Source organism: Callospermophilus lateralis, chromosome 5 (assembly GCF_048772815.1).
Source record: "Callospermophilus lateralis isolate mCalLat2 chromosome 5, mCalLat2.hap1, whole genome shotgun sequence".
NCBI lineage: Eukaryota > Metazoa > Chordata > Mammalia > Rodentia > Sciuridae > Callospermophilus > Callospermophilus lateralis.
Window position 1 is genome coordinate 136,910,109 of NC_135309.1, and position 27,238 is coordinate 136,937,346.

At 32.6% G+C, this 27,238-nt stretch overlaps 1 protein-coding gene across 3 annotated transcripts in view; it reads right to left on the bottom strand.

The window, feature by feature from the left end:
* The window catches only part of Cdh10 (cadherin 10), a 106,486-nt gene that overhangs the window by 32,760 nt on the left and 46,488 nt on the right, over window positions 1–27,238 (bottom strand). For all 3 annotated transcript variants that reach the window (XM_076856178.1, XM_076856177.1, XM_076856176.1), the window contains exons 2-4: window positions 19,138–19,432; window positions 16,741–16,860; window positions 16,185–16,352 (exon numbers count right to left, since the gene is read on the bottom strand). In XM_076856178.1, the coding sequence (XP_076712293.1) occupies window positions 16,185–16,352; window positions 16,741–16,860; window positions 19,138–19,432 (583 nt within the window). The remainder of the gene's footprint in view (window positions 1–16,184; window positions 16,353–16,740; window positions 16,861–19,137; window positions 19,433–27,238) is intronic.

Sequence of the window (27,238 nt, forward strand, 5' to 3'; positions counted from 1 at the left end):
ATGTTAAGAAAACAAATATAAATAATATGAATGATTTGATTTATATGTACATAAAACTGAATGATACCCATTTTGAGATTACATATTATTTTTAAGCCGATATGCACTTATTTCAGTATGATCAAGGACTAGTTTATGAGGCAAGTTTGAGTAAATTTTTTTAAACAGTATTTATTAAACTTTTTGACTATGCCACAACCTAGACATTAGCACAAAATGATAAATTAAAATCTTTACATTCTTGAAAAAAACTTGAAAGAAAAATATCAAAATTAACTTATGAATGTTCAAATAAAGAAGAAAAAACAAGTTGAGGGGAAAATCCTACAATTGAAGAAGTAATGAAGTAAAATGTGGTGCCCAGAAAATACTACCAAAAGAAGATAGTTTATCAATTTGTATACTTATAAAAAAATAAAGACAAGATGAAATTAAATTAATAGTTTAAGCCTGAAACATAGGAAAATGACATAAACACAAAGCTAAAGAAATAGGAGATAGTAAAAAAATACAGAAACTAATAAAGTTGATACATATAAAAGGAAGAGATTAAAAATATAAAACATTGTTTCTTATATTAAAGACCTTACAAAACAATCAAATGTCTGGAAACGTTTCTTATGGAAAAGGAAGAAAAAGAAAAACCTATTATTAAAAATTTTACAGAAAAAGACTACAACTGCAGAAGATTGGAAAATTAGAAAATATTAGAAATATTGATATGTTGAAAAATGAATACAAATAATTTAAACTATACCAAACCCTACTAATGAAGAAGTAAAGGATGATTTTAAAATCATCTACCCTTCAGACACAAATAGCTCATTTTCAAAGAACAGAAAATTCATGGACCAGAAAATTCTAGTTTTATGCAAAGTCTTCCAGAGAACAGAAAGGAAAGACTGTTTTCTAACTCATTAAATGAGATCAGGGTAGAAAGCAAATGATAAGTGTTTGTTGGATAATATAGTATGGTCAAAATTTCAAGTCTACCACATGTAAATACTCAGTCTATTTTTTATATTTCATAATCTCAATTGTAAAGTTCAGTTTATGCCAAATATTTTATCACTTTTCTATTGTTATGCCAGATTTGTGGGACCCCAGTAGACCTCCAGGAGCTGAATCTGATGCAATCACACAAAAGTCTTTATCGCAAACTGGATCCTGGACTCACAACTGTTCCCGATGCAGTGGTCCCAGGGAGTGAGTCCTGGTCCTTTGTTCAGTGAGATTTTATAGGTTTTGGGGGGATACTCTATGTGTCACAACATCACACAGCAAATCATTCCATACTGCAGGAAAATCAAACAACAACTCTTAACATTGATTAGCACATTCAATGGCGGGAACAAAGTGGGTAGGGGTGACTGGTTAGTACAATAGGGGGATTCCTTTGAACTGATTGGTTTAGGCCATGAGGGGTGTATGTGCTAAACTACCTGGTTTCCCAACATGTTATCAACCACCATAAACTACTTGGGGGTCATCTGGCATTCCAAGTATTTTCCCTGTCTCATGCTGATTGGAGGTTTCTAGGGGGATTGCTATGGGTCCTCACCTAGCCTAACTGAATCAGGGACACCTGGCACCAGGTGTCCTGTTATTTATAGACAAACAACTCAGCAGGGTGGGTATGTGCCTAGGAGTGCTCTGTGGGTTTTTCCAAGGACAAGGGTCACGCCCCCTTCCTTAGACAGGCTTTGCTGTGAGGTAGAGTCCAGTTTCTCAAAAATGGAGTCACATTAGTTTCTCACTATTAAATTTCTTACTCTTTGAATTTCATCATCTTTTCCATTAGTCTTTAGGAGATCTCATTTTGCTTTTGGTTATCATATCTCCTTACTGACTTCCAGTGTGTGAGTTCAGGCTTTGTTTTCACTCCATTGATACTTTACAGGAACAAATAGTCAGTTCTTTCAGAGTATCTTCAAATTGGGTTTGTCTGATATTTTCTCATGAGTAGATTAAGGCTATGCACCTTTGTGAGATATATCACAAAAGGGATGTCATAACTTGTCAGGGAGTACATGCTGTCGATTTTTCTTAGGGCTGATGAAGTTAACCTTGGTCACCTGGCTAAAGTGTTTCTGCCAGGTAATTAATGTCATCAAAATTGATGATAAAATTATTTTTAACCATGACTACTTACTCTAGCCTCTATGTTTTCTTTTACTTTTTCATGTTAGCTTGGACTTCTTTGTATTCTTAGGCACAACCTTAGATTCTGAAAGTTGGTCTGCTGTGAACTTGCTATTATAGCTCTGGTGAAGTATCAAAAATTATTTATCATTTTATTTAATTTCTTGATTTCTATAGGACAATATCCATTACAAGGTGTATATTTCATTTGATTATAATTAGTGATATTCCTGTTAATTTCTAGTACCTTCTGAGACTTAAATAGGATATTGTTCATGCTCCATTGGTTCATACTAAGGGGAACCCAAGTTTTAGAACTGTATTGTTATAATTGCAATGATGATCTCTCAGTATTCTTCCTCAGTAATTTGTTGGAAAGTATATATGGATAAAGGTGTATGCATATTTGCAAATACATATATTTGTTTTTTCCTAAGATATTAATTAGAATATTTTCAAAGTGTTCTGTACTTTTCTGAAAAACTACAATTGAGATGGAGCCTTCATCAAAATAAAAACTTTGGTCTTCTGTCAAATAATCTAAATAGATTTATTAAAAATACATATGTTGCTGAGCACAATGGCACAAGCCTATAATCTCAGTAGCTCAGGAGTTTGAGGCAGAAGGATCACAAGCCAGCCTCAGCAATTTAACAAGGCCATAAGCAACTTAATGAGACCCTGTCTGAAAATAAATAATAAAAGGGCTCCAGATGTAGCACAGTGGTTAAGTACTCATGGGTTCAATTCCCAGTACCAAAAAGGAAAAAAAAAAAAAAAAAAATGTTGTACACACATCACAGTTGGTTTCATGGCATGTCAATTTCAGTAGTTAATTCATTCAAAATACTTTTATTCAGTGTCCTACATGTATACTTTAATAATGCTTCTTTTTCAGAATTACTCAGAAACCATTCTTAGGGCAAGATTTATTGAGTATTTTTCAAAATTAAAAAGTGTTTCTCTATATTTTAAACACATGGAAGAATGATTTATTCATACTTTATTTATTTGCATGTCCTGTGTGTTGAATACAAGTATCTCGGTTTGTCAAGCTCACTGAAATTGATTTAATTGAGAGCCAGTCTGTTCTCCCTACAAGAGCATTTACCACATACAGCATGCAGCAGAGGAGAGCTGGAAAAGGTGCAAAGATTGTTACTTACACAGTGACTAAGGCAAAGGAGCACCTGTCACCCATCTTAAGTTTAATTTCTCCTTAAAGACATCTATTTGCATGCTTCTTATTTTTTATCTTACAGTTGATGGATCTTTAATTATGTGGTATGCTTTCCTATCAATTCCAATTTATAGTTGTTTTAAATTCATTCTCAGGTGTCAGATTGAATCATCTGCTTCTCTTTTAAAGTTGAGGGCAGATAAATAATTCTTCCTGGTAAGTATGCTCTGGCCAAGGCAAGAATGTGAGGAGACAGGTAATTGCCATTTCTGTAAAGCATACAAAGAATTATAATAAGCAAGTAAAAATCTAGACAGTAATGTTGCAGAGAAGGTTTCCTGAAAACTGAACAAAATATATGGCTACTTAAATAAACATGCTTTTGCACAGCACCTGAATTGTCATTATTAAAGATTTCAAAAGATTTTGAGTTATTTCTGTGTTGTTGTTGTTGTTTTCTGCTTCTGACATTTGAGACTGATATTTCAAGAAACTTGTTCTACCATACATTTGATCAATAGGACTTTTCACTAGAATATTAAAAACATTACAGATTGGTGCACCAGAATTGAAATCATCGATAGCTCAATGTGGGTAAGAAACATTGGAGGACAGACATAAGACAGGCAAAGTAAGAAATGTGACACAGACTTCCTTAAGAGCCACACAAGAAGTGGCAGAAATCAGCTAGAGGGGAAGCCAGGCAAATTTTCACCTTCAGTTTTTGAATTTAGCCCCAAATAGCTACTGTTTTGTTTTGTTGATTAAAAAACAATGAGGTTCAAAGAGCTGTAATTTGTCTTTATCCTTTGTTCCCTGCCCTTGTTGCTATTCACATTTACATAAGAGTGCTCTGCTTTTCCAGAGTTGAGATAAAAAGCACCACACATGTGAATCAACAAAATAATTTAACATTAGTTTAATTTTTTATTTGCTTTGTGTGCAATCTTATGGTAACATCTCTATGCTGCATAATAATCTCAAACAATACTTGCTTCAAGAAAAATGACACAATTATGCATGTTTATAAACCATTCCATTGTATAATGTTTAAAAGATGTTTTTTAATGAGCTTAACAGGAAGAAATTAAAAACTAGATAAAGCTCCTTGGAGGCAACTGCAGAGTAGTTAAGGAAATTACGCAATGCTAAATGGGCATTTAGGAGAAAGCAGAGGAGAATTGAAAGTCACACTAGAGACTGAGGAAGTGCTAAGACTTTGGAATTGAAGATACTCATCAGAGGAAAGAGAGAAACCTATATTTGTGAACCCTGGAGACCTTATCACAAACTTAGCTTTGGGCATTTAAGTTAAATTGGAGCAAACAGAGATTCTTCATAATATCTTAGTTTCCTGTTTATGCCATTGAGGAAAGTAGCATGACAAAGCTTTCAGATAGGCTGCCAGTGATCCCCATAGTTTTTAGAATTTATCTTTATACATTTCTTTGAAATTGTCTCTGAGTTAATTGGCATCAACAGTTATGCAGAATTGCAATGTGTACAAACATAAAAAGTATATAGGTTTGGGGAAGGTTATAATAAACCTTAAGTTAATCATTCATATGAAAAACCAGCCTCTATCTCAGAGTAAAGCCTGTCCAAGGAAGGGACATGACCTTTGTCGTTGGAAAAACCCACAGAGCACTCCTAGGCACATTCCCACCCTACTAAGTTGTTTATCTACAGGAGAGATCTGCGCCAGGTGTTCCTGACTCAGTCAGGCTAGGTGGGGACCCATAGCAGCCCCCTAGCAGCCACCAATCAGCATGAGACAAGGAAATACCTGGGATGCCAGATGACCCTCCCAGTAGTTTATGGTGTTGGGAAACCATGTAGTTCAGCACTTACACCCCTCTTGGCTTAAACTAATCAGTTCAAACGAATACCCCCTTTGTACTGACCAATCACCCCTAGACAACTTGTTCCTGCCAGTGAATGTGCTAATCATGTTTTAGAGTTGTTATTTGATTTTCCCGCGGTGTGTGATGATTTGCTAAAAGAGGCTATGATGTATGTGAAGTCCCTGCCGTCTCCAAAGAATGTATAAAAATGCTGCAAACCCTGGGTTAGGGGCCTCTCAGCGTCACCAGTTGCTGTGTGTGCGTGCGGAGGACCGAGCTAGCTCGCAATAAACACCTCTTTGCTGCTTACATCGATCTAGGGTCTCTGGTGGTGTTTGGGGGTCCCGGAATTCGAGCATAACACATAGATACAGTACTATTCAGTCTTCTGACAGACAATATGTCTCACCTGAAATTTTAAGTGCATTAAAAATTCTTAAACAACAGCCTAATTTTGCATACCTCATTTTTTTAAACACACACACACACCACACACAAACACACACAAACACACACACACACCACACACAAACACACACACACACACACACATACACAAGTTTGTTCTAGAGAGTATCATGATACAGAAGGACTTTGAATCCCATTACACAAAATGCCAAGTTGATTGGTGTAGGTCAAGTTTCCTTTAGAATAACTGGAATATTGCAAGTGAGTTTTTACATATTTCTATATATCTGATTTCTCTTGGACTCATATGATTTTATCACATGTGGGAAATAGTATATTTTCCCATGTTTGGTCACCCTAAACCTTTAGCCAAGATTGGTCATGTCTGTGTTCACTTGTGTGTCACATACATAGCTCCGATAGTCATTTTTTACTAGTTATAGATATTTATAACCCACTGTCTTTCTTTAGCTCTCTCAATTCAAAATGTTCAAATTGAATTGAAATCTCTTTCTCTTCAAACAGACTTGTCTGGTAGAAAGCGTGAAAGTATCTTTGTATTGATATTTTACCTTTTATCCCACAAATCTTTTATCGACCTGGTTTCTAAGTCCTGTGGATCACCTCCTTAAATACACTATAATCTCAAATCCCTCCTCTCCTCAGCATCATTAGTTCAGACTCTCATCAATTCTTGCCTTTCCTGTCCAAGTAGCGTGCTTCACTGCTACCAAAACAATTAGTCAAAAAGAAGAGCTATGCCTGATGCTTTGAAAATAGTAAGGATCTCTTAGATAATATATGCAGTGCTTTATATCCAGCCCTTCTCCTGATACTAACACTGCTTGCACTTCATTTCTTTCACAATCCCTGCTTTGAACCCTGGGGCCCCACCATGCTAAATCATACACCTTTCACTGAATACCAATGGTGTTCACTCTATTCTAGCAACAAAACAAAACAAAACAAAAAAAATGCTCTTTGCTTCAGTGCCAATTTTTTTTTGTTGTTGTTGTTTATTTTAAAGGGAGTTTTAGATAATTTTCTCTTTACTGATGATTTTACATGTGAGAGGGCACATCATTTGTGTTACAGCAGTCTTTGATAGCTGTAGCACTGATCTTCATAGATAATCTCTACTTACATGTTCATTCATGTTTTATATGTGGTGTATACATTTGTATTTTCACTTATACACATGATATATATTTATACACACAATATATGCATGCAAAAGCATCAAGATTGTAAGATAAATTACAAAGTGACATCATAAATTCTCTGTGTGTGTGTGTGTGTGTGTGTGTGTGTAAGAGAGAGAGAGAGAGAATCAATCTCTATACTTTATCCAAATGCAAATTATTGTGGGTCTACCCTGCTTCTTAATACTTGCTTTATGATTATTATAAACTATTATTATTTCCCAGCATAGTTCTTGACACACACTAGGAATTTAATCAATGTTTATTAAATTGACAAATTCTTAATAATATTATTTCTGTGTAATTCTTGCAAACTGTAGGCATTGGGGCGAAGAGGGAAAAAATCCAACAAATATTTGACATTATTTTCATGGTCGCAGTAAAAATCACACTATATCTAACTAAATAAATTATAGAACAGTGCTGTGAAACATGAGTATATTTATTTTTTCTAGAAAATAAGAAGGGGAAAAGAGACATTTTAAATTTCATTTTCTCTTCAAGCTGAAGCATCTTCCTTGGGACATACCTGACAGTTACTCTAGTTGAAAAGTGCTTGCTAACTTTAAAATATGCAGATCAGCCTGGGGCCTACATTATCTTTGGATCCCCAGTAGAGGGGAGGTTGACTCTATTTACAAAGAGAAAACCAGCAGTTATTAAATCAAATCTCTTTGGTACCAGGCAGGGATTATGGTAGTCTCAGAGCTCCCTGAATATACATGCCTTAAATTCCTATGCATATTATATAAAATTTCCTTGAAAGACCTTGTCTAGTGAAAACTTGATTATGCATCTGCCCAAGCAGTATGGAGAACTCACGAAAAGGACCAGTCATGTTTGGTCTTTAAGTATCACAAAAGCACCCACCTATGAAGGTATGATTTCATGCTCTTGTACCAAAATGCTTAGATGTTGAAGAATTCAGTGTGTCCTCCTTGAAGCTGACCCTATAATCCAGATGTGTAAAGTGAATCATATGATTAACTAAAAGTGGAATGCAAGAAGGAGGAACGATTTTTTAATGTACTATTTTCTTTATATACTGCTTAGAAGTACAGAATTGAGAGCCAAATTATGTCAGTCTTCAGGCTGTTCCTTCTATCCCAACTGCATAATTATGAATAAGTGACTTCAGTTTATAAATTTCTATTGTTTTAACTAATAAAAGGAGGGAGAAAATTATAATAGTCTTCCTCATACAGATGTTGTGAAGATTAAATGAGAATGTTTGTGTTATATTTTATACTATTTAGCACATGCTATAAAAATACCTATTATTTTTATAATATTGTTCTATCTTGTTTATTTTGAGAAAAACATATAATATATACTTATAAGAAACTAATGGGATAATATAAGTCATCAATCAAGAACATCAACATCATACTAAATGGAAAAACTAAAAGCATTTCCTCTAAAATCAAGAAAAAGACAATGCTGTCCACTCTCACCATTCCTATTCAATATAGTTCTTGAAACATTAGCCAGAGCATGCAAAAAAGAAAAGAAAATCTTAGGGATAAAACTAAATAAGAAGTCAAACGATCTATGTTTGCCAATGATATGATTCTATAAGATTCAAAAAACTCTACCAGAAGACTTTTACAGTTTATAAATGAGGTTAGCAACATAGCAGGATATAAGATAAATACCCATAAGTCAATAGCTCCCCTATACTCCAACACTGATTGAGTTGAAGAAGACATCAGAAAAACCATCTCATTCACAATGATAAAAAAAAAAAAAAATTTAATACTTGGGAATTAACCTAACCAAGGAGAAAAAATAGCTCTACAATGAAAATTATAGAACACTGAAGAAAGAAAATGGAGACAATCTTAGAAGATAAAAAGACATCCCATGTTTTTGAATAGGCAGGAGCATTATTGTCAAAGTGGTCATTCTGCCAAAAGCATTGTATAGCTTTAATCCAATCCCCATCAATATACCACTGATATTCTTCACAGAATTAGAAGAAACAATTCTTAAATTCATTTGGAAGAATAAGAGATCCAGAATAGTCAAAGCAATACTAAACAGGAAAAGAGAAGCAGGAAGAATCACAATATCTGACCAATTTCTAATCTGAAACATACTACAAAGAGGTAGTAACAAAAACAGCATGGTATTGGCATCAAAATAAACATAAAGACCAATAGAATAGAATAGAAGACACAGAGACAAATCTACATACCAATAGGTCATCTAATATTTGACCAAGGTGCCAAAAATATATCTTGGAGAAAAGATAGCTTTTTTAACAAATGGTGCTGGGGAAACTGGATAGTTATATGTAGAAAAATAAAACTAGACACTGCAAAAAACTCAGATTGAAATGTATTAGATTAAGAAAATAGTCTGGAAGCTTTAAAACTACTAGAAGAAAATATAAGGGTCAACACTCCACCATATTGGTGCTGACACCTATCCCCAAAGTGTAAGAAATAAAACCAAGAATCAATAAGTGGGATGTCATTAAACTAAAAAGCTTTTCCACAGCAAAGGAAATGATTAATAGTATGAAGAGGGAAACTATAGAGTGGGAGAAAATCTTGGCCAGCTACTCCTCCTCCAGTAGGGGATTAATATCCAGAATATACAATGAACTAAAAAAATGAACCAATCAATAAATGCGCAAAAAAAAAAAGAAAAAAAACTAAACAGAAACTTCTCAAAAGAAGAAACACAAATAGCCAACAAATACATGAAAAAAATGTTTAAGATCTGTAGCAATCAGGGAAATGCAAATTAAAAGTACACTAATATTTTGCATCATTCCAGTCAGAATGGCAATAATCAAGACTACAGATAATAATAAATGCTGATAAGATTGTGGGGGAAAAGATACACTTATACATTGTGAGTGGGACTGCAGACTAGTACAACCATTCTGGAAAGTAGTATGGACGATCCTTAAAAAATTAGGGATGGAGCCACTATGTGGGACCCAGCTATCCCACTCCTTTGTATTGCCCCCAAAGGTCTAACATTGACATACTGTAGCAAAACAGCCACCTCAATATTTATAGCAGCACAATTCACAATAGCTAATTTATGAAATCAACCCAGATGCCCATCAATAGATGAATGGAATAAGAAATTATTACACACACACACACACACACACACACACACACACACGGGTTTTTTTCCACCATAGAAAATAATGAAATTATGTCATTTGCTGCTAAATGGATGGAAATGGAGACTATCAGGCAAAGTGAAATAAGCCAAAATCAGAAACTGAAAATTGAATGTTCTCTCTCATATGTGAAAGCTAGAGTAAAATAAAGAGGGAAGGAAGGACAGGATATTATATAGAACCAATCAAATACAAATTTATACACAAACAAAAGGAAGTCAAGCAGAGAAAGGTGAGTCAGAGAGGGGAGAGAAAATGGGAGGGCAAAAGAGGTGGAAAAAAGTGGGGGATCATAACTGAAATTGATTTCCATGCATTGATAAGTTTGTCAGGATAAACCCAACTGCTATGTATAACTATAAAGCTATAATAAAAAAAGAACATCCAAATAAAAAGAACAAAAAGCATATATAAATATGAAATTGTTTCCAGACCTCAGTGATTCTGAATTGTTTTTTACTTTTTCTTTTAAATAGTTATAGTTGTGTGTAATCTTTAGTGATAATCGAAGGGAAATATGAAGAGACAGCGTTTTCTTTTTTTGTTGTTGTTTTATTGGGTACCAGGGATTGAACTCAGAGGCACTTTGACCACTGAGCCAACTCCCCAACCTTATTTTGTATTTTATTTTGATACAGGGTCTCGCTAAAGTTGCTCAGGACCTCACTGAGTTGCAGAGGCTGTCTTTGAACTTGCACTCCTCCTGCCTCAGCCTGCCAAGCTGATTACAGGCACATGCTACCATGCCCAGCTAAGGGATGGTTTTGAAATATGCAGAAGATGAGTCTTGTTAAATTAATGTTCAATCCCAAAGCTCATCCATCACCTATAATTTATTTTAACAAAAACTTTCCTGTGAGAAATTTTGCATTAGTTCTCAGGTCATTAATAAATGGTGGACAACAACTGATTTTTGTTACTATTCTCAATAGTTCATGGGAAAAAAATATAACAGACAGTAATAAATTCACTATTCTGAGTACACTTTGGATAGATCTGGATGCTATATAATAAATACCATATCAGATTCTCGTTAATTTGACATGTATCTTATATATATTATATATATATATATAATATATATATACATATTAATAATATATAATATATCATATTAATTTGACATATATCTAATATACCACAAATGAGGGTTTTTCATTCATTGCATGATCTTTGGTTTATAATTTAAAAGTTTTCCCCTTCGTAAAATCTCAGCTAACCTGACGTTACATAAATTTACTTGCTATTGGTTTGTGATTTCTCAACCTAAGTTGTATGAAACAAGTTCTGTGAGTAAATGCTAGGACAGCAGACACATCCTTAGCTAGAATGTAAAGTAATCTGTTCCCTTTGTATTTTGTTTCAGTGTTGTGTAAATAGCTGTAGCCTCTGAAAATTTTGCAAGGGTTTGCATCCCATTTGTGGGTCAGGTCTGTATGTTTTGCCTGAGTCTCAGATGCTAGTCTTATATACCAAATCAAGTCTCTTGAGTCCTATTGCTATCTTGACACTTGCAGTTCCTTCAAAAACTGGAGCCAAATCTTAGACACTAACTAGGTGAATGAAAACCTGACCACCAGTTTAACTGCTTTTGAAAACTCTTTTTCTCTAGAAGAGGGGCTTCCTTTTTGGTGTTTTTGTTTTGTTTTGCTTGAAAGAAATTGAGAGTAGAGTCCTGCAGCTGTTCTCTGCAACATTTAAGTAAGGATGCTGGGCCTAGCATGCTCACTATAGATGAGATATCCCTCATACAATGAATGACTCTCAACTGAAAATTGAATTAATTTTCCAGGGATGTTTTTATTAAAAATAAATAAATAAAATGTAATTTTGAAAAAAATCCTGTTGTCCAGTTGCTTTTGCCAAAATACAATGATCTAGTTACAGTAATTTAATATTTGCTTAGATTATTTCCATAAAGCCTATTTGGTTTTATTATGATTTTAGGAAATTCATATAGGAAGTGAACAAAAGTAGATGGATAGGCCTAAAATATTCAAATGGGGATGCATTACAGATATATTTAAGGTATGGACATATAATATCTTTCTAACTTTTGCAAAATGAAATAGCAAATCTCATGGAACATTGAATATTTGACTAATTTGCTCTGTAGCCCTCATTAAAGATAGTGTTAAAGAGTTATTTATGAGACAAGCACATTTACTTTATTGTGAAACTCATGATTATATATCTTTCCAGATTTGAGGTGTTTTTATTTAATATTTGGCCATAAATAAATGGCAGCTTGGCATCAGAACAAGAAAAACACTAAAGTTTGAAAACTGAGATATAATCCTTGATATTTACCCTTTTCCTTCTCAAGAGGAAATCCATGTATTGAAATACTATTATATGCTATGAGAATTACTGAAGCCATTTTATTTATCTGACCTTATTGATTATTTGCAACATTATTACGAGTAACAAGTGATTTATATACAGGGATTGAGGTTCAGGAAAATCAAATTGCCTAATTTTATGCACTTTCAGTTTTTAAACTTATTGAGGCAACCTTAGAAAAAATATTTTGAATCACATGAATTAATTGTTATTCATTTAACATATTTTAAAATGTCAACCTAAATATTATTGATATGTTGGCTTAAATAATTGTCTTTTGTATTATAAGGATTCTTAGCAGCCTCCCCAGCATCCATCCACTAGATGTCAGTAGGACCCACCAGGTAAAACAAAACAAAAAAAAATATGTCAAGATATTGACAATTGACATCTTGCAGGCAAAATTGCCCTAAACTGAGAACCACTGTTATAAATTCACACAATAAAATAAACAAACAAATGAGTCAGGACATCTTAGCTTGCATGGGTCCCTGTCCCTTCCAAATGACAGAAGTATTTATGCAGCATATTGAGAAATATTAAATTTGGATGATTCAACTTTATTGAAAGCTTAAGTTTTGACTCTACTTTTATAATATTTAAAGATGAAGATGCTAAAAGAGCAGCACTTGCACAGATCAACATTATTGGACACTAAATAAATAAACTAAGTGCTAGACAGTGAGTCAATGCCTCAGAGAGTTATTTATTTAGTCTTACATCAGGCCACAAAGTATATACTAGTGTCCAGTGTAACTAATGACACTGGAAAATAGAAAGTGCAGTTTAGTTCATCAAGGTGAAAATGCTCCTAGAAGTACGAGATCACTGAGTCTCATGCAGGTTGATCGCAGGGTCTGCTCCTGAACTGCAAATATGGCAGGTTACAATCAAATCACTCAAACTCTTGTGCTATGCATTGAAAATGCAGTTCATCTGAATTAAAATTTGATGAAAGTGGAATATATTTGATCCAAGTATAAGACTTGGAGGGGAAAAAGAATGGAAAACTATCTAACTGTGTCCTATACTGATGACATATATAAAGGACAATACTGGGTTAAAAAATATATAATTAGGGCTGGGATTGTGGCTCAGCAGGAGAATGCTCGCCTAGCACAGGTGGGACCCTGGTTCCATCCTCAGCACCACATACAAATAAAATGCATTGTGTTGTGTCCATACACACCAAAAATAAATTTTTAAAAAAATACATGTATATAATTAAAATAAATTCCTCCTGTCTCCCTTATTTTTTTTTAACATGTCTGATAGAAAATTTACATTTACACATGTAGCAAACATTCTAAATTTACATTATATTGTTAGTAGACAGCATTGGTTTTCTCTTTATTATACCCACTCTTAGTTTCAAAGTTAGTATGAGATTTCTATGATACATTGCACATGAAAGATTACATAAACAGAACTAACTTTGTGTATCTAATAAAATGATATTAGAAATTAAAATCAAGTTTCTTGAATGTTAGATGATTTAGGCTATCAAATGACATTCTAATTGCCATGACTGAGTGTTCCCAACAGTCAGATACAGTTGCAAATGTTTTTAATATAAAAGATAATTTAGCAAATAAAAATCACTAAATTATGTTTCCATCCATATTTTAAAATAATGAGTCAGGAAGCAGGATGTGCTAAAATCCCTTTAAATATATTGTGCTTCACATTTAGAATTGAACATTGATATCAACACATCTCTGTCATAACTATCACTTTGGCCTTAACATCTTTAACCACTCATTTTCTTCTCATTTATATAATTGAGATCATAACACTGATCTGAATGAGTTGTTCTGATTAAATAAGGTAGGTCAATAAATAATATGGCACAGTGTCCTATAAAAATGCCATTTAGAAAATGCAAAAATTATTGCAGTTTTTTCATTTCATTATTATTAGCATCTTAATGATTATTATTGCCACTATTACTACAGCAGGGTTTATATATTGTGCCTAAGAGATGGCAATCAAAAATTTCAAGTTAATAAGATAAAAAGAAATATTTATTAAATGAATGAATAAAGGACTCACAGCAATTGAAAACATAATCAAGTGTATTTTCATTGATCATTACTGCCTATAAAATGTCTAATTCTCTTAATTTAATTAGAATCTATATATTTGCTTATAAAATGTGCCATTAGTGAATGGACTGCATTTTAGACTACTGAGAATTTAAGAATATAGTACTAATCCAAATGATTATTAACTACTGATAAAATACATTTTTTTCCAAAATACTTTTCTCATTGTACATTGTGAAATTAATTAGTTATGGCTTATTCTCTTCAATTTGCATGTTCATTCTCCTGGTAAAAGGCTCAAGATAAGAGGTGGCCAGGAATACATTTGTAATCTAAAATTTGTTTTATTTATTTTTTAATTGGTGCATATTTATTATACAGAATTGTGGGTTTTAATATGGTATGTTCATACATACTTTAAAACAAAATATGATCAATTTCACTCCCCAATACCTTACTCGCCCTCCCCTCCTCCCTCCCTCAGTCCTTCTTTCTCCATCTTAATGATCTTGTATATTTACAGTGTTCTTTCTTTTTTCCTGTTATGAAATTTCTTTTAAATTGTTTATATCTTTAAACCTGTTTTATGGAGTTATGTGTATTTATTATCAGTTTGCTTTTTCTTGTAAATTGACAAAGATAATGTGAAGATGAAACCTGATTTCTTGAAAATAGAGTACATGGATGCCTTCCTTCCTCATTGTCCTGGGTTCAACCTTATGTGTGATGGGCACTTGCATCAAACACCCAGCAAGCAGTCGCCATGGGTACAGAGGCAGGCCATTGGTCTTCTGAAGAAGGTTCTATCTGAACTTAACATTCCTTCACGTAAGTAATTGTAGGCAATATAATTCAAAAAATACACTACTACTAATCACATTTTGATTAAAAAAAACAGAGAAAAGAATAAAATGCTTTCAAATCATCAAACAGTTCTGGGGCTATAGCTCAGTAAATAAATAAAATAAAGGCATGCTGTCCATCTAGAACTACAAAAGTAAATAAATAAATAGCAAAAAAAAAAAAAGAAAAGAAAAAAAAAGAAACCCACAGTGAATTCTTGCACTAACTAAAATTGGAGATATATTTAGAAGTAAATATTCAGCAAATGATGAGAAATTAGATTATCACTAGAATTTGATTTTTATGTCTCATTTCTAACAACATTAAATTCCATCTTGAAGTATAGGCTCTTTTAGAATAGAAAAAAATTGATTTGGTCTTGGGTGTATCCACTGAGACTCATTATCATTCTCTCTATGTACAATTAGGCATGTAGTCACACAAATTTGTACAAGAAACAAAGAAGAATAAATGTATGTATTATAAGGGCAGAAGCTAGGGGGTCTTAATATATCCTGAATTTATTTTGAGGATTTGAAGTGTTAACAGTTGACATTAAATACACAGTGATTGGAAATATTTCTCAGGTTTTAGAAGATTTTTCTATATAGCCCTTTCTTATGAAGTATTTATAATTTGTCAAATTATATTTTGTATCATAAAAATTTATCTTTAAGCTAGGGTCCTTTTATTAAGTTCTAAATAGAGAGGAGTGAATTGTTAATTATAACAGTGCATTTTCAGTAAAATATTAAACTAAATGTATAAATATAAAGATGATGTTAATCACAGCTCCTGTCTGAATAAAATATGCCTGAAATATTTCATTTTATTTTGAATAACAGTGAACTCATCAACATATAGTTTTAGTTAATTTGTATAGCACATTTTCAAGTGTTTCAAATAAAATTGATAGTTCCTTTTTTATTTCTTCTTTTAACTCTATTTTGTTTTATTTTTCTAAAACTTTAAAAAAAAAATTTCTAAAACTTTCTGCAGAATGAACATAAATGACCATTAAAGGCCACTTACTCTGTGGGAAGCGAGGTGGATTGTCATTGACGTCTGTCAGTGTGATGTTCACTGTGGTGGTCCCAGACAAACCTCCCATCTGGCCACCCATGTCTTTGGCTTGGATGACCACCTGGTATTGTTCTCTGTTTTCTCTGTTCATATTTGGTAAAGCAGTTCTGATGATACCTGAAGAAAATACAAATACTTTCATTATTCTAACTGGATTTTCAGTTATTATTTGATTCAGCTCACAAGTAGTATTTTTAGACTAGTGAATTTTTAAAAGATATTCTTTTGATATTGATTTCTATTAATTGTAAAAATAATTCCATATAAATATTTTCTAGCAGTTCCCAGTGTATTCTAGAGTCATCTGAATCCATGTATAAAAACACGAAAACAATTACATTTCCATTAGCATATTTGATATTTTAACATTGAGTTTTGTCATCTTTAATTGTGGCATCCTCAGACTTTCCTGAGTATTAATGCTTTGTTCTCATTCTCCCCTCTCTGTACTAATAAAGATCACAAAGATGGTTAAATGAAGGAACACCGATTCATTATTCCTGACCTGTTTCCGGCTCCACAGAGAAATAGGGCTGCCCTTGAAGTATGCTGTAAATGACTCTGGCGCTGTTCCCATAGGAAGGGTCATCGGCATCTGTAGCTGTGACTTGCACCACAGAAGTACCTGAAGTATCCAAACTCAGCTTAGTTCTGCACAGTACCAGAAGGAGGAGCAAAAGCACTCGTTTTCATTGAAGACTTCATTGATGTTTGTCTTTAATAATGACCTCTTAATGAAACTTTTACATATAATTTGGATGAAAATCGAATATATGTGTGTGTGTGTGTGTGTGTGTGTGTGTGTATTTCATGAACTACTAAAATAAAGTTCATATTTATAAGGGCTTTATAGTAAGATGATAAAATATAAATATTTGATTTTTATATTTATATGGTGTTACTGCAGTTCAACTTTAAGTTCAACTGCATAATCTATATTTAATCAACAGTATTTTATGTATAAAATAGATAATGCTGCAGTTTTTCAAGTGTTAACAAATATGATCATTTTTCAAATTCTCAGTTTTGATATTTAAATTTATTTTCATATAATAGATTTGTTTTTTTGTAAAGGGCATATCTAAGCACAAAGGAATAAGTCTGTTCTCTTCCTCACCTCTGCACTAATTAACTCTAAAAATAATTAACATCTGATCTAGAATACATCTTTATGAATATATTAAATTCTAAACTTAGAAACAATCTAAGATGATCCTAATTTTCATGAACTACTAAAATCTAATAAAGTTCATGATATTTATAAGGGCTTTAGAGTTAGATGATTGTCCCAAGCCCTTGGAATTTAGTAAGTAAACATTAAATAACAATCGAGACCAAATCTTTTGAGAATTACAGTTTAAAACATTACTATTTAAATTGTTACATGTAAAAAAAAAAGTCACCATAGCGGTTACATCAGTTTAAAAAATGCACATACATTTGAAAAGTGTGTATTTGTATTAAATTCAAATGTGTGTCTCTCTAAAAATATTATCTGAATTTCTTGGTGCATTTAATTCTTTGTCATCCTCTATCTAATTAAAAATGGCAGTATTAGCATTATTCTCCTACAAATATGTTTATTTTTATTTAAATTGAAAAAGTAAACTCCACTTTCTTGAATATTACCCTTTTTATGACTTCTGTTTTATAAGTTTCAAAATTCAACCTTGTAATTCTCTACCAGCAAATGATTAATTGTGTGTTTTCAACTGGAGGTTTATTTCAATTTGAGATTCATATCAGCAGTTTTAAATATATTGTACATTTTTATATACATGTATATTTTATATATACAAATACATCTATGTATGTGTATGTATACATATATGTGTTATAATAAATGAGTATCTTAATACATAATAAGAAATAAATCAGTAATTGAATTCCATCATTTGGTATATATAGATAAGCTAAATAAACTCTTTTGGTAATTCATAACTAATACACATAGCTAAAATTCTATATTGCATTAATAGTAATATTTTTCTTGTGTGTATGTAGTACTGGAATTAAACCCAAGTCCTCGTGAATGCTAGCCAAATGGTCTTCCACTGTGCCATAAACCCCAATCTTTTTATTTATTTGAGACAGGTTCTCAGTAAGCTACCCAGGCTGGCCTCAGGATTAGAATTCTCTTGTCTCCACCTCTCCAGTGACTGGCTTTACATGTGTGAACCACTGCACCAGGCAATAGTATTCTTAAAATCATTGGCCACCTATATCTGCAGGTTCTTTATTTTAGGACTCAATTTTCCTGGGTTCAAAAATATTTTTAAAAAATGTACATCTACTGAATATGAGTAGAAGTTTTTCCTGTAATAGTCTCTATCCAGTGTAGTATAGCTACTATTTCTATAGCATTTTCATTGCAGTAGGTATTATAAATAATCTAGAAATGATTTAAAATACATGTGTGGATGGGTATTCATTGTATGCAAATACTGTGCCATTTTATATGAGGAAATTGAGCATCCAAGAATTTCAGTATCTGTGGGCAGCCCTGAACCAGCCTTTGTGGAAAGAAAGAGATGACTATAATTATATCCTAGTACAGAATTTTACACAACTGTTAAACAAATCCATGTGACATAAAATTAATATTTTCACATTTTTCTATTGAAAGTCAATTTTTAATTAATTTTTAAAAGAAGATCTATCATATATATATATATATATATATATATATATATATATATATATATAAAAGATTTACAAATTCACAAGCACTGTGAAATGAATTAATTTCTTTTTTCCTTATTTCCTAACTAAAATAATGTTAAACATGTAGTCTTGATAAGGAATATAAAAAATGTTTTCAGTTAATTTATCCTAATATTTTAAGTATTTCTTGAAATTTTTCATGTTTTAAATATCTTCATAATGCTGTAAATAAACTTACCTACAACAGACATTTCAGGAACACTAGCTGTGTAAATTTCTTCTGGAAATGTTGGTTCATTGTCATTGATATCATGGATTTTTATTACAAATTCAGATTCTGGCTCCACTGGCCGCAGAGTTCTTCTGTTAATTGCTTGCGCACGTAGAGTGTAAAAGGCCTTTTCCTCCCTATCAATTCTTCTTGTGGCATGAATATCACCTGTTTTTTCATCAATAATAAAAAGAGTTCCAGCTCCATCTCCAGATAAAATATATTTGAGTGATCCATCTCCTTTATCTTGGTCTGAATGAAGCTATGGGAAATAAAAATGAGCATATCCATGATAACATTTAAAGGAGAATAATGCTGAAAGAATTCAAAGAAGGTCCTTCAAATCCCATCACAGAATAATGGGGTCAGTAATCTTACTTCTGGAAATGAGAGTTGAATAGGTTTGATAACATTCATTTATATGCTTTAAGCACCAGGAATAGTCTTTTATGTATCATTGTGATTTTTTTTTATAAATGGGAAAAAGTAATAAAATGAACCAAATCCCTTCTTCCCTTTACTTGGTAAATAACCATTTTCATGGGCAAATAAATCTGATTGAGACAGCAACCATCAGTCTTGATGTGTTGTTGTAAACATAGTTCTCTAAATCTTTTGCTGTATGGAAAAGTCTTTAACTCTCATATTTTGCAGGAATTTCACCTTCTACAAACTTATTAGCAGTCATTGTATTTCTATCGGGGAATTAGAAATATTTTAGGATTTGTAAGATAGACGAAGCTGAAAAGCATAGTGTATACTTTAGGAAAAATATACACCATTTTTGGTTCAAACAAAAGACAGTGACTACCTCATAAATGTTTGTAGGTCTCATAGCACAAGTTCAGATAGAAATCTACAAAAAACACACAATATGTATGTCGTAAGTCAAATTAAAAACTATTTGATCCTTATTACTGAAAAAAATAGAAAACTATAAAATAAAATATGTTCTGGCTTCTTGCCTTATCAAATCTATCTTCTTAAAATCCTTAAATGGCAAGACAATGCAGGGCAAGTCTTTTTCTTTCTTCCTTGCCTATGTCCAAAGAAAACCACACTCAATCTTTCAAAATTAATTCATCACATCAAAGAGCTTTGCATGCATCCACATGGACATCCCATTCCAGTACCATCACAGTGAGTACAAATGCAAACCCAGGAATCTGTGTGTCATGGGAAAGTTCCGTATATTCTGCCTTTCACCAGATACCCACCTATAAGGTCAGCCCTCAGACTTATGGATACAGGTATCAGTGAGTGAATTTGGTCTTAAGAAGACCTGGAGAAGAGATACCCATAGAACCTAAAGGAAGCCCAAGGATGTTTGAGCAGGTAGTAATGTGTCCCTCATGCATTGTGGATTATAAAAATGGATATGGATTCTAGTGAGTGTATCTCTTGCCTTCCACTGGATTTGTGTCCTTAAGGGAGGAGGTTGGCCATAGGAAGCACGAAGTTTGGCTTTGAAAACCACAAGGATTGTAAGGTTTTCTTCAGTTGTAGCACACAACCAGTAAACATTTTTATGTTAGGATTACAGTTTTATTATTTGAAACAAAATATTACAGTTCAAATTTTTATTATTTGCCTTAAGAAATATTTAATAAATTGTAGATTTTTCTTAGTTTCTAATATTAGCACTATCAACAAAAGAAGTTTGATTTTTAATGATTATCAGTAATTTGTATTTACCTATCAACTCTTGAAAAATATTTTTATTTCTCTTATTTCAGGATTGATAACTCATTATTACAAATATAATGCAAGACAGAAAACCCAAAAGGCATATTCACTTTAGAGACAAAGATAAAGAAATTAGAGAACAAAATTTTAAATACATTTTTAGCTATTCATAAACAGTAGAGTAGGGGTGGAAAACTCAGGAAATATCTACTTTTAACTGAAAAGCTCTCAGAAGTAACATATGATTGTGTTGTCCAGGGAACCACTCTCAAAAAGTCACAAGATTGATGCTTTTTAGTAAATGAAAATGCACATAGTTGCTGGGAAACTTTCCAATTATATGCATGTACCACACAGTGGCAATTTTCCATATGGCAGATCTAGGCATTGCACATTTCTTTTTGCCTGGGAATCAAAATAATTCAAGAAAAGAGCATTGATAATATCAATATCCATCATTTGAACAGATAACTTTATGGTTTGCAATAGACAGTTCTGATTTTTTTTATTCATTCAGTAATTTGAATGGATAAATATTTGTTTATTATCAGAAGAGTCAGGTACAACTAAAAGAAATCAAAAATTTCATTCTAGTTCAATGAAAGATTAAAACAAAGTGTGGATGGATATTCACAGGACAGCTACCAAACTAGCCTACAGGAATAATGGAGGGTTTGTTAAGTATACACAACCAAACTACCCAATTAAGAATGAGAAGACATTTGAACTAGGAAAAGTTTTTCCATTTTACAAATTTTATATCTTAGAACAGAGGATGAATATAGAACATAGATTTTGGTCAAGGATATAAAGCAAGATATGAAACTGATTAAAATCAGTTCAACTATTCTAATCAATTAAACATATTTATAAAGCTGCTCATATAGTGAGATATTAATTTCTATAATGCTGAATTTTAGAATATAAATCACAGAAGGATTTTTACCTTTACTTATATTATACTACAGAGAGTAAAAATTAGATCCTATAATTGGATCATATACTGTGGGAGTTTCCATTGGATTAGAAAATTGTACATGTAGCAGGAAATCAAAGAGATGAGGATTGTAAGTCAGACTGTGACATTAAAAATTGGAAAATGAAGGATGTCTACTTTCTCCAACAGAAATAGAACTAAGAGAAGAAAATAGTTATAATTCTAACCATCTCATTAGTTTTCTTTATGTATTTGTGTTTTATTGTTAAGAAACTATAGACAATAATTTTTTGAACTATATGATATTGAAGTAATGATAATTTGTATTTAAAGAAAACTTTGCTTACAGAGGGACACAAGTAAACTTTATTATATTAGTTAAGAGTAATAAATAAATAAATATTTTTTTTTTAAAAAAAAGGGTAAAACATGAAGCTGGATGTTGTGATACACGGCTGTAATCCCAGCTACCAGGGAAGTTAAGGCAGGAAGATTTGCAGTTTGAGACCACTTTAACAACTTAGTCAGACACTGGCTCAAAATAAAAATTAAAAAAAAAGGGCTGGGGATGTAAATCCCTGAAGAATGTCCCTGCATTAAATTTCAAGTACCGCAAAAAAAAAAAAAAGACAGTAAGCAAAGAAATTTTAAAAAAAAAGAAACAAAGAAAAGAAAAAGAAAAACAAATATTGGGACTGAGCACGTAGCTCAGTGGTAGAGCTTTTGGCTAGCATTTCATTTGTGAGGCACTGGGTTCAAGCATCAGCACCACCTAATAAATAAATAAATAAATAAATAAATAAATAAAATAAATGTATTGTGTCCATTTACTACTAAAAACAAACAAAAAGAAAACAAAGATTAAAATGACCTTATTTACTGTCTTGATATTAACCTCTGTTTAATGATAGAAGGGTTTTTAAAAAATTGAGAAATGTATAAGTAAAAAACTAAAATTGACATCTGTCATACTAAATGAGTCAGAGAGATGAATTCCTATACTCCTGAGATTGGAGAAAATGCCTCTTCTCGAAGATGAAACCCATGGGTTGTTAAAGGCAACTCCTTGCAGGAACACTGAATGCTGATGCTTTCCTAGCAGATACAGGAAGAGACAAATGGGCAATCCTTCTCCTCTATTTTTACATATCTCCTTAGTTTTCCAATCATCTTTTCTGAGCATACTCTATTCACATGTGCACTGGCATTGTTTCCTTCCATCATTCTGTGTATGTGTGATACAGTTTATTTCCTGTTCTGCCTCATTTACTAAGTTCAGACAATAATTAATTATTATAATTGTAACCCTCTAATTACTCTTCCTTTTTTTATTTGGATATGAGGCGTCAGTGCTTGAATTTGTTAAACAATTAATTGAATAAGATCACTTATTTTTGTTGCAGAGAAGAGGCATCAACGAAACGTGTTAAAAAACTTATTGCATCTACTTACAGAGAAATAACTTTTATAAGAACTTGTCTTGTACTATTTTATTATATGAGACTAAGTTTTCTTTAAACAGGGAAAAAATATTAGATTATTATGGCTTTAGTTTCTCAGTAACACCTGTTTTCCGGTGTGAAACATTTGTGCCACAAATCTTTAAGAAGAAATTTATGTTAATACTGACCTTTTCTTTCCTTGAGGAAAGCCTATTAAAAATTCACAACTTGCTGTGTTACTTGTAAATTCACAAGCAGATAAAGGACATGGCAAGATACATGACAACTAATGAAAATAGAACAACTGGTACCGCACTGCACATTTAAAAGTCATCTTCCTATGCCTTAACTTTATTCAGATATGTTTAATTATAACATCATTATGTTTGTTTATATTGAGTAGTTGTAATATTTAAAACTAAGCAATCCATTTATATTAAAGAATTATTTGAAATATAAATGATTAATAAATGCCTGGTAATTTGAAATGTAGCACATTTCTGATATTTTTTAAAATATTTCTAATAAAGCAGTTATTTGAGATATTTACATAAAATAAAGCTTATAAGCTAAAAGGAACTCTGGATTACCCAGCTTAGGAACTAGAGAGTCAATTGTTTATTACATGGAAGTTAAATCAAGAGTAAACTCCAGGATGGGTTCATGTTGGAGGATCCTTGTTTCACAGTGTTCAGTCTGCTATAATCAGCTCTACAGACACATAGTTTCTATACAACAGGAATTTACATTCACAGTACTGGAGGCTGGAAAGTCCAAGAACAATGTGTCAGCAGATTCAGGGTCTGCTGACACCTTCTTTTCCGTACCTTCTGGCTGTGCCCTCCATGGCAGAAGGAACCAGGGGTCTGCCTGAGGCTTCTTTTATAAGGGCACTGTACCCATCTTATTCCTGAAGGCTTTTCCACCTGCACATCCTAACCACCACCCAAAGGCCCATCTAATACCATCACCTTGGAGGATAGGGATTCAAAATGTGAATTTAGGGTGAAACATAATTCAGACCATAGCAAATCTTTTACCTCTTGATAGCAGTTCATTTTTTTTTTCTGTTCATTCATAAAATAAGGAAATATCACTAAAACAATAAAAGCATCTATCTTCAGAGTACATAGAAGTTTAACATGTTACTGAAAGAATCCATAAAGGCTTTTACCTCATTTTTCCACTTTTGGCTAGAAAAAATATTGAAAAAATTTAAAAGTGAAAATAAATACCAAGCCAGTCATAGTGGCACATGCCAGGGGTTTAGGAGGCTGTGGCAGGAGGATCACAGGTTTAAAGCCGGCCTAATCAGTTTAGAGATGCTGTAAGCAACCTGGTTAAACCCTGTATCAAAAATAAAAGGGGATGAGGATATGGCACAGTGATTAAGTGTTTTTGGGTTTAATTCTTGGTAGGAAAGAAAAGAAAGAAAAGAAAAGGAAAGAAAAGGAGAGAGAGAGAGAGAGAGAGAGAGAGAGAGAGAGAGAGAGAGAGAGAGATGTGTGGGGACGGTGGGGGAGGAAGGGAGGGAGAGGGATAAGGAAAGGAAAAGAAAAGAAAAAAATACTAGTACTTCCTGTAAAAGTCAGATGACTAGTTCTGAGAAACTTCTTATATTGTTTATATTGTGAGATTCTTTCTTATTCAGAATATTAAGACCATTTTAGATATTGGTAATTGTTAGTATTTGACTCCAGTCCAAAATCTGAGAAATAATTGTATAGATAAGTAGAATCACATTTGTCGTGTTTATAGTTCTCTGAAAGATTAATTTTGATAAAACAATCAAGAGAACTATAACATACATTCTCTGAATTTAACAATTTCGGTTCATTTTCATGTTCATTGTTGTAAAAATATCAGATATTGTTGAATAGTTTCTGACATACAATGAGCATTTTATGATTGATTTTCTTTCAAATAGCTTAGATATTTTATTGTTGCTGAAAAGAAATCTAGAATGTAGCAGATATCCTTTGCGATTCTGGTGGTATCAACATTAACATACTGCTCTTACTGGTCCAGTGAATTATATCTTATGAAAAGTAAGGCAATGACTCAAATAACCAAATTCAATAAAATATACCAGTGAAGGTAGCCTAGCATCAGAAATCAGCTGAAAGCACATTAATGCCAGCAAACACAATCTGGTCAGAAATAAATAAATAGTTAATCTTTTGGGGGGGATGGGGAAGTAAAATATGGACAGGGTGGTTGGCCTTGCGATTATGAGCCCCTGACTGGTGACCCTAATCTGGATGGTCAAGGAAGTTTGGCAGTTCTTTCTGAAGCCATTAAGAATTCCTCAAGACTCTTCAAGAAATCAGTTTTCATATCAGTGAGTGCTGTACAATTCTAGAAGGTACCACCTTTTAAAAAATCAGTTAACTAGCCAGGGATGATGGTGCATACCTGTAATCCCAGCAACTTGGGAGGATGAAGAAGGAGTTATCACAAGTTCAAAGTCAGCCTTAGCAATTTAGGGAGGCTCTAAGCAACTTAGCAAGACCTTGTCTCAAAATAAAAAAATTAAAAGGGCTGGGATGTGGCTCAGTGGTTAAATAAAACTGAGGTAAATTCCCAGTACCAAAGAAAAGAAAAAAAAGTTTAGTAAACTTACATCTTGAAACATATCAATTAGGGTTATTTTTTTCCTAGTACAGAAAAACAGCGAGACAACATCAAAAGCATTGATTTTTTTTTCATAGACATACTTTTATAGGCATTATCTACTTCAGAGGCCCACAATTAAAAAAGAAAAAAAAACCCACCATTTTATATGGCAAGAACATCAGTGTCATGTATAATATACAGTAGACATATTATTTCTAACTTGGAAGATTATCCTTTGTAAACAGAGTTACAAAGGAAATATTTTAGAGAAAGTTTATATTATTTAAGAAGTTAGTATCTTCCTTCTTATAGTTTTGAAAATGAGCAAATTATGCAAACTATTCCTTCTATTCCTTTGTGGTCCGAAAAAAAAAAAGGTGGACACTGATACCTTATTTTCCCACAGTTTAGAAAAGTCTTAACAATTGTGGATTTACAATACATACATAAAATATGTATATATTCAAATATATATGAATTTTTTGTTGGGGGCGGGTACTGGGGAATTAACCCAGAGGCACTTTACAACTGAGCTGCAAGCCCAGACTTTTTTTTTTTTTTTTTTTTTTTTGAGACAGGAGCTCACTAAGTTATCCAAGGCCTTGTTAAGTTGCTGAGGCTGTCCTCAAACCTGCAATCCTCCTGTCTCAGCCTCCCAAGACACTGGGATTACAGATGTGTGTCACCATGCCTGACTTTATTTTTTATTAATTATGTGAAAAGAGAATGAAGAATAATTAGTAAAGGAAGATCATGTCAATTCTATGAACTGTGAAAGCAACTGAGAATTTTTCTGTCCACCTCTTCACCAAAAAAATGTGTGATAACAGATGCTATGAAAGGAAAGTGAGGGCTAGGAATAAATACCAATGGAAGGAGTTTATTTAAATATTTCTTGAACTGAAATGTACTACACCAAATTGAAGATAATGGTGAAAATTCTGCATGTGGTGTTTTATGATTTCAAGAGAATTGAAGACATGGCTACAAAGGGTGATTTGAAGGGGTTTCTAAGCCCATAGAGGTCCTTTGTCTAGGGAGGAGAACTAGAAAGAGGAGTTTGGATGTTTATATTCATATTTTTAAAATAATTATTGAAATGAGAATTGTTTTAAGATACAATAAATGTTATTGTATAAAAAAACTTAATTCTATGTATGTGGTATGTATGTGTGAAAAATACAAAAACAATACTGAATGCAGTATCTGATAGATGCACAGATCCTCTGAAATATAGAGCATTAAGTTAAAATGGAAAAACTTATTCTAGGTTAACTTTCTGTGTTTTCCTAATCAAAAGAATAGAGAGATTAAGATATGAGGCTGTCATCAATAAAGTAGGCTGCTTCTCTGGCTGAGACATCTGCACCTTTATCAGATAGAAAGA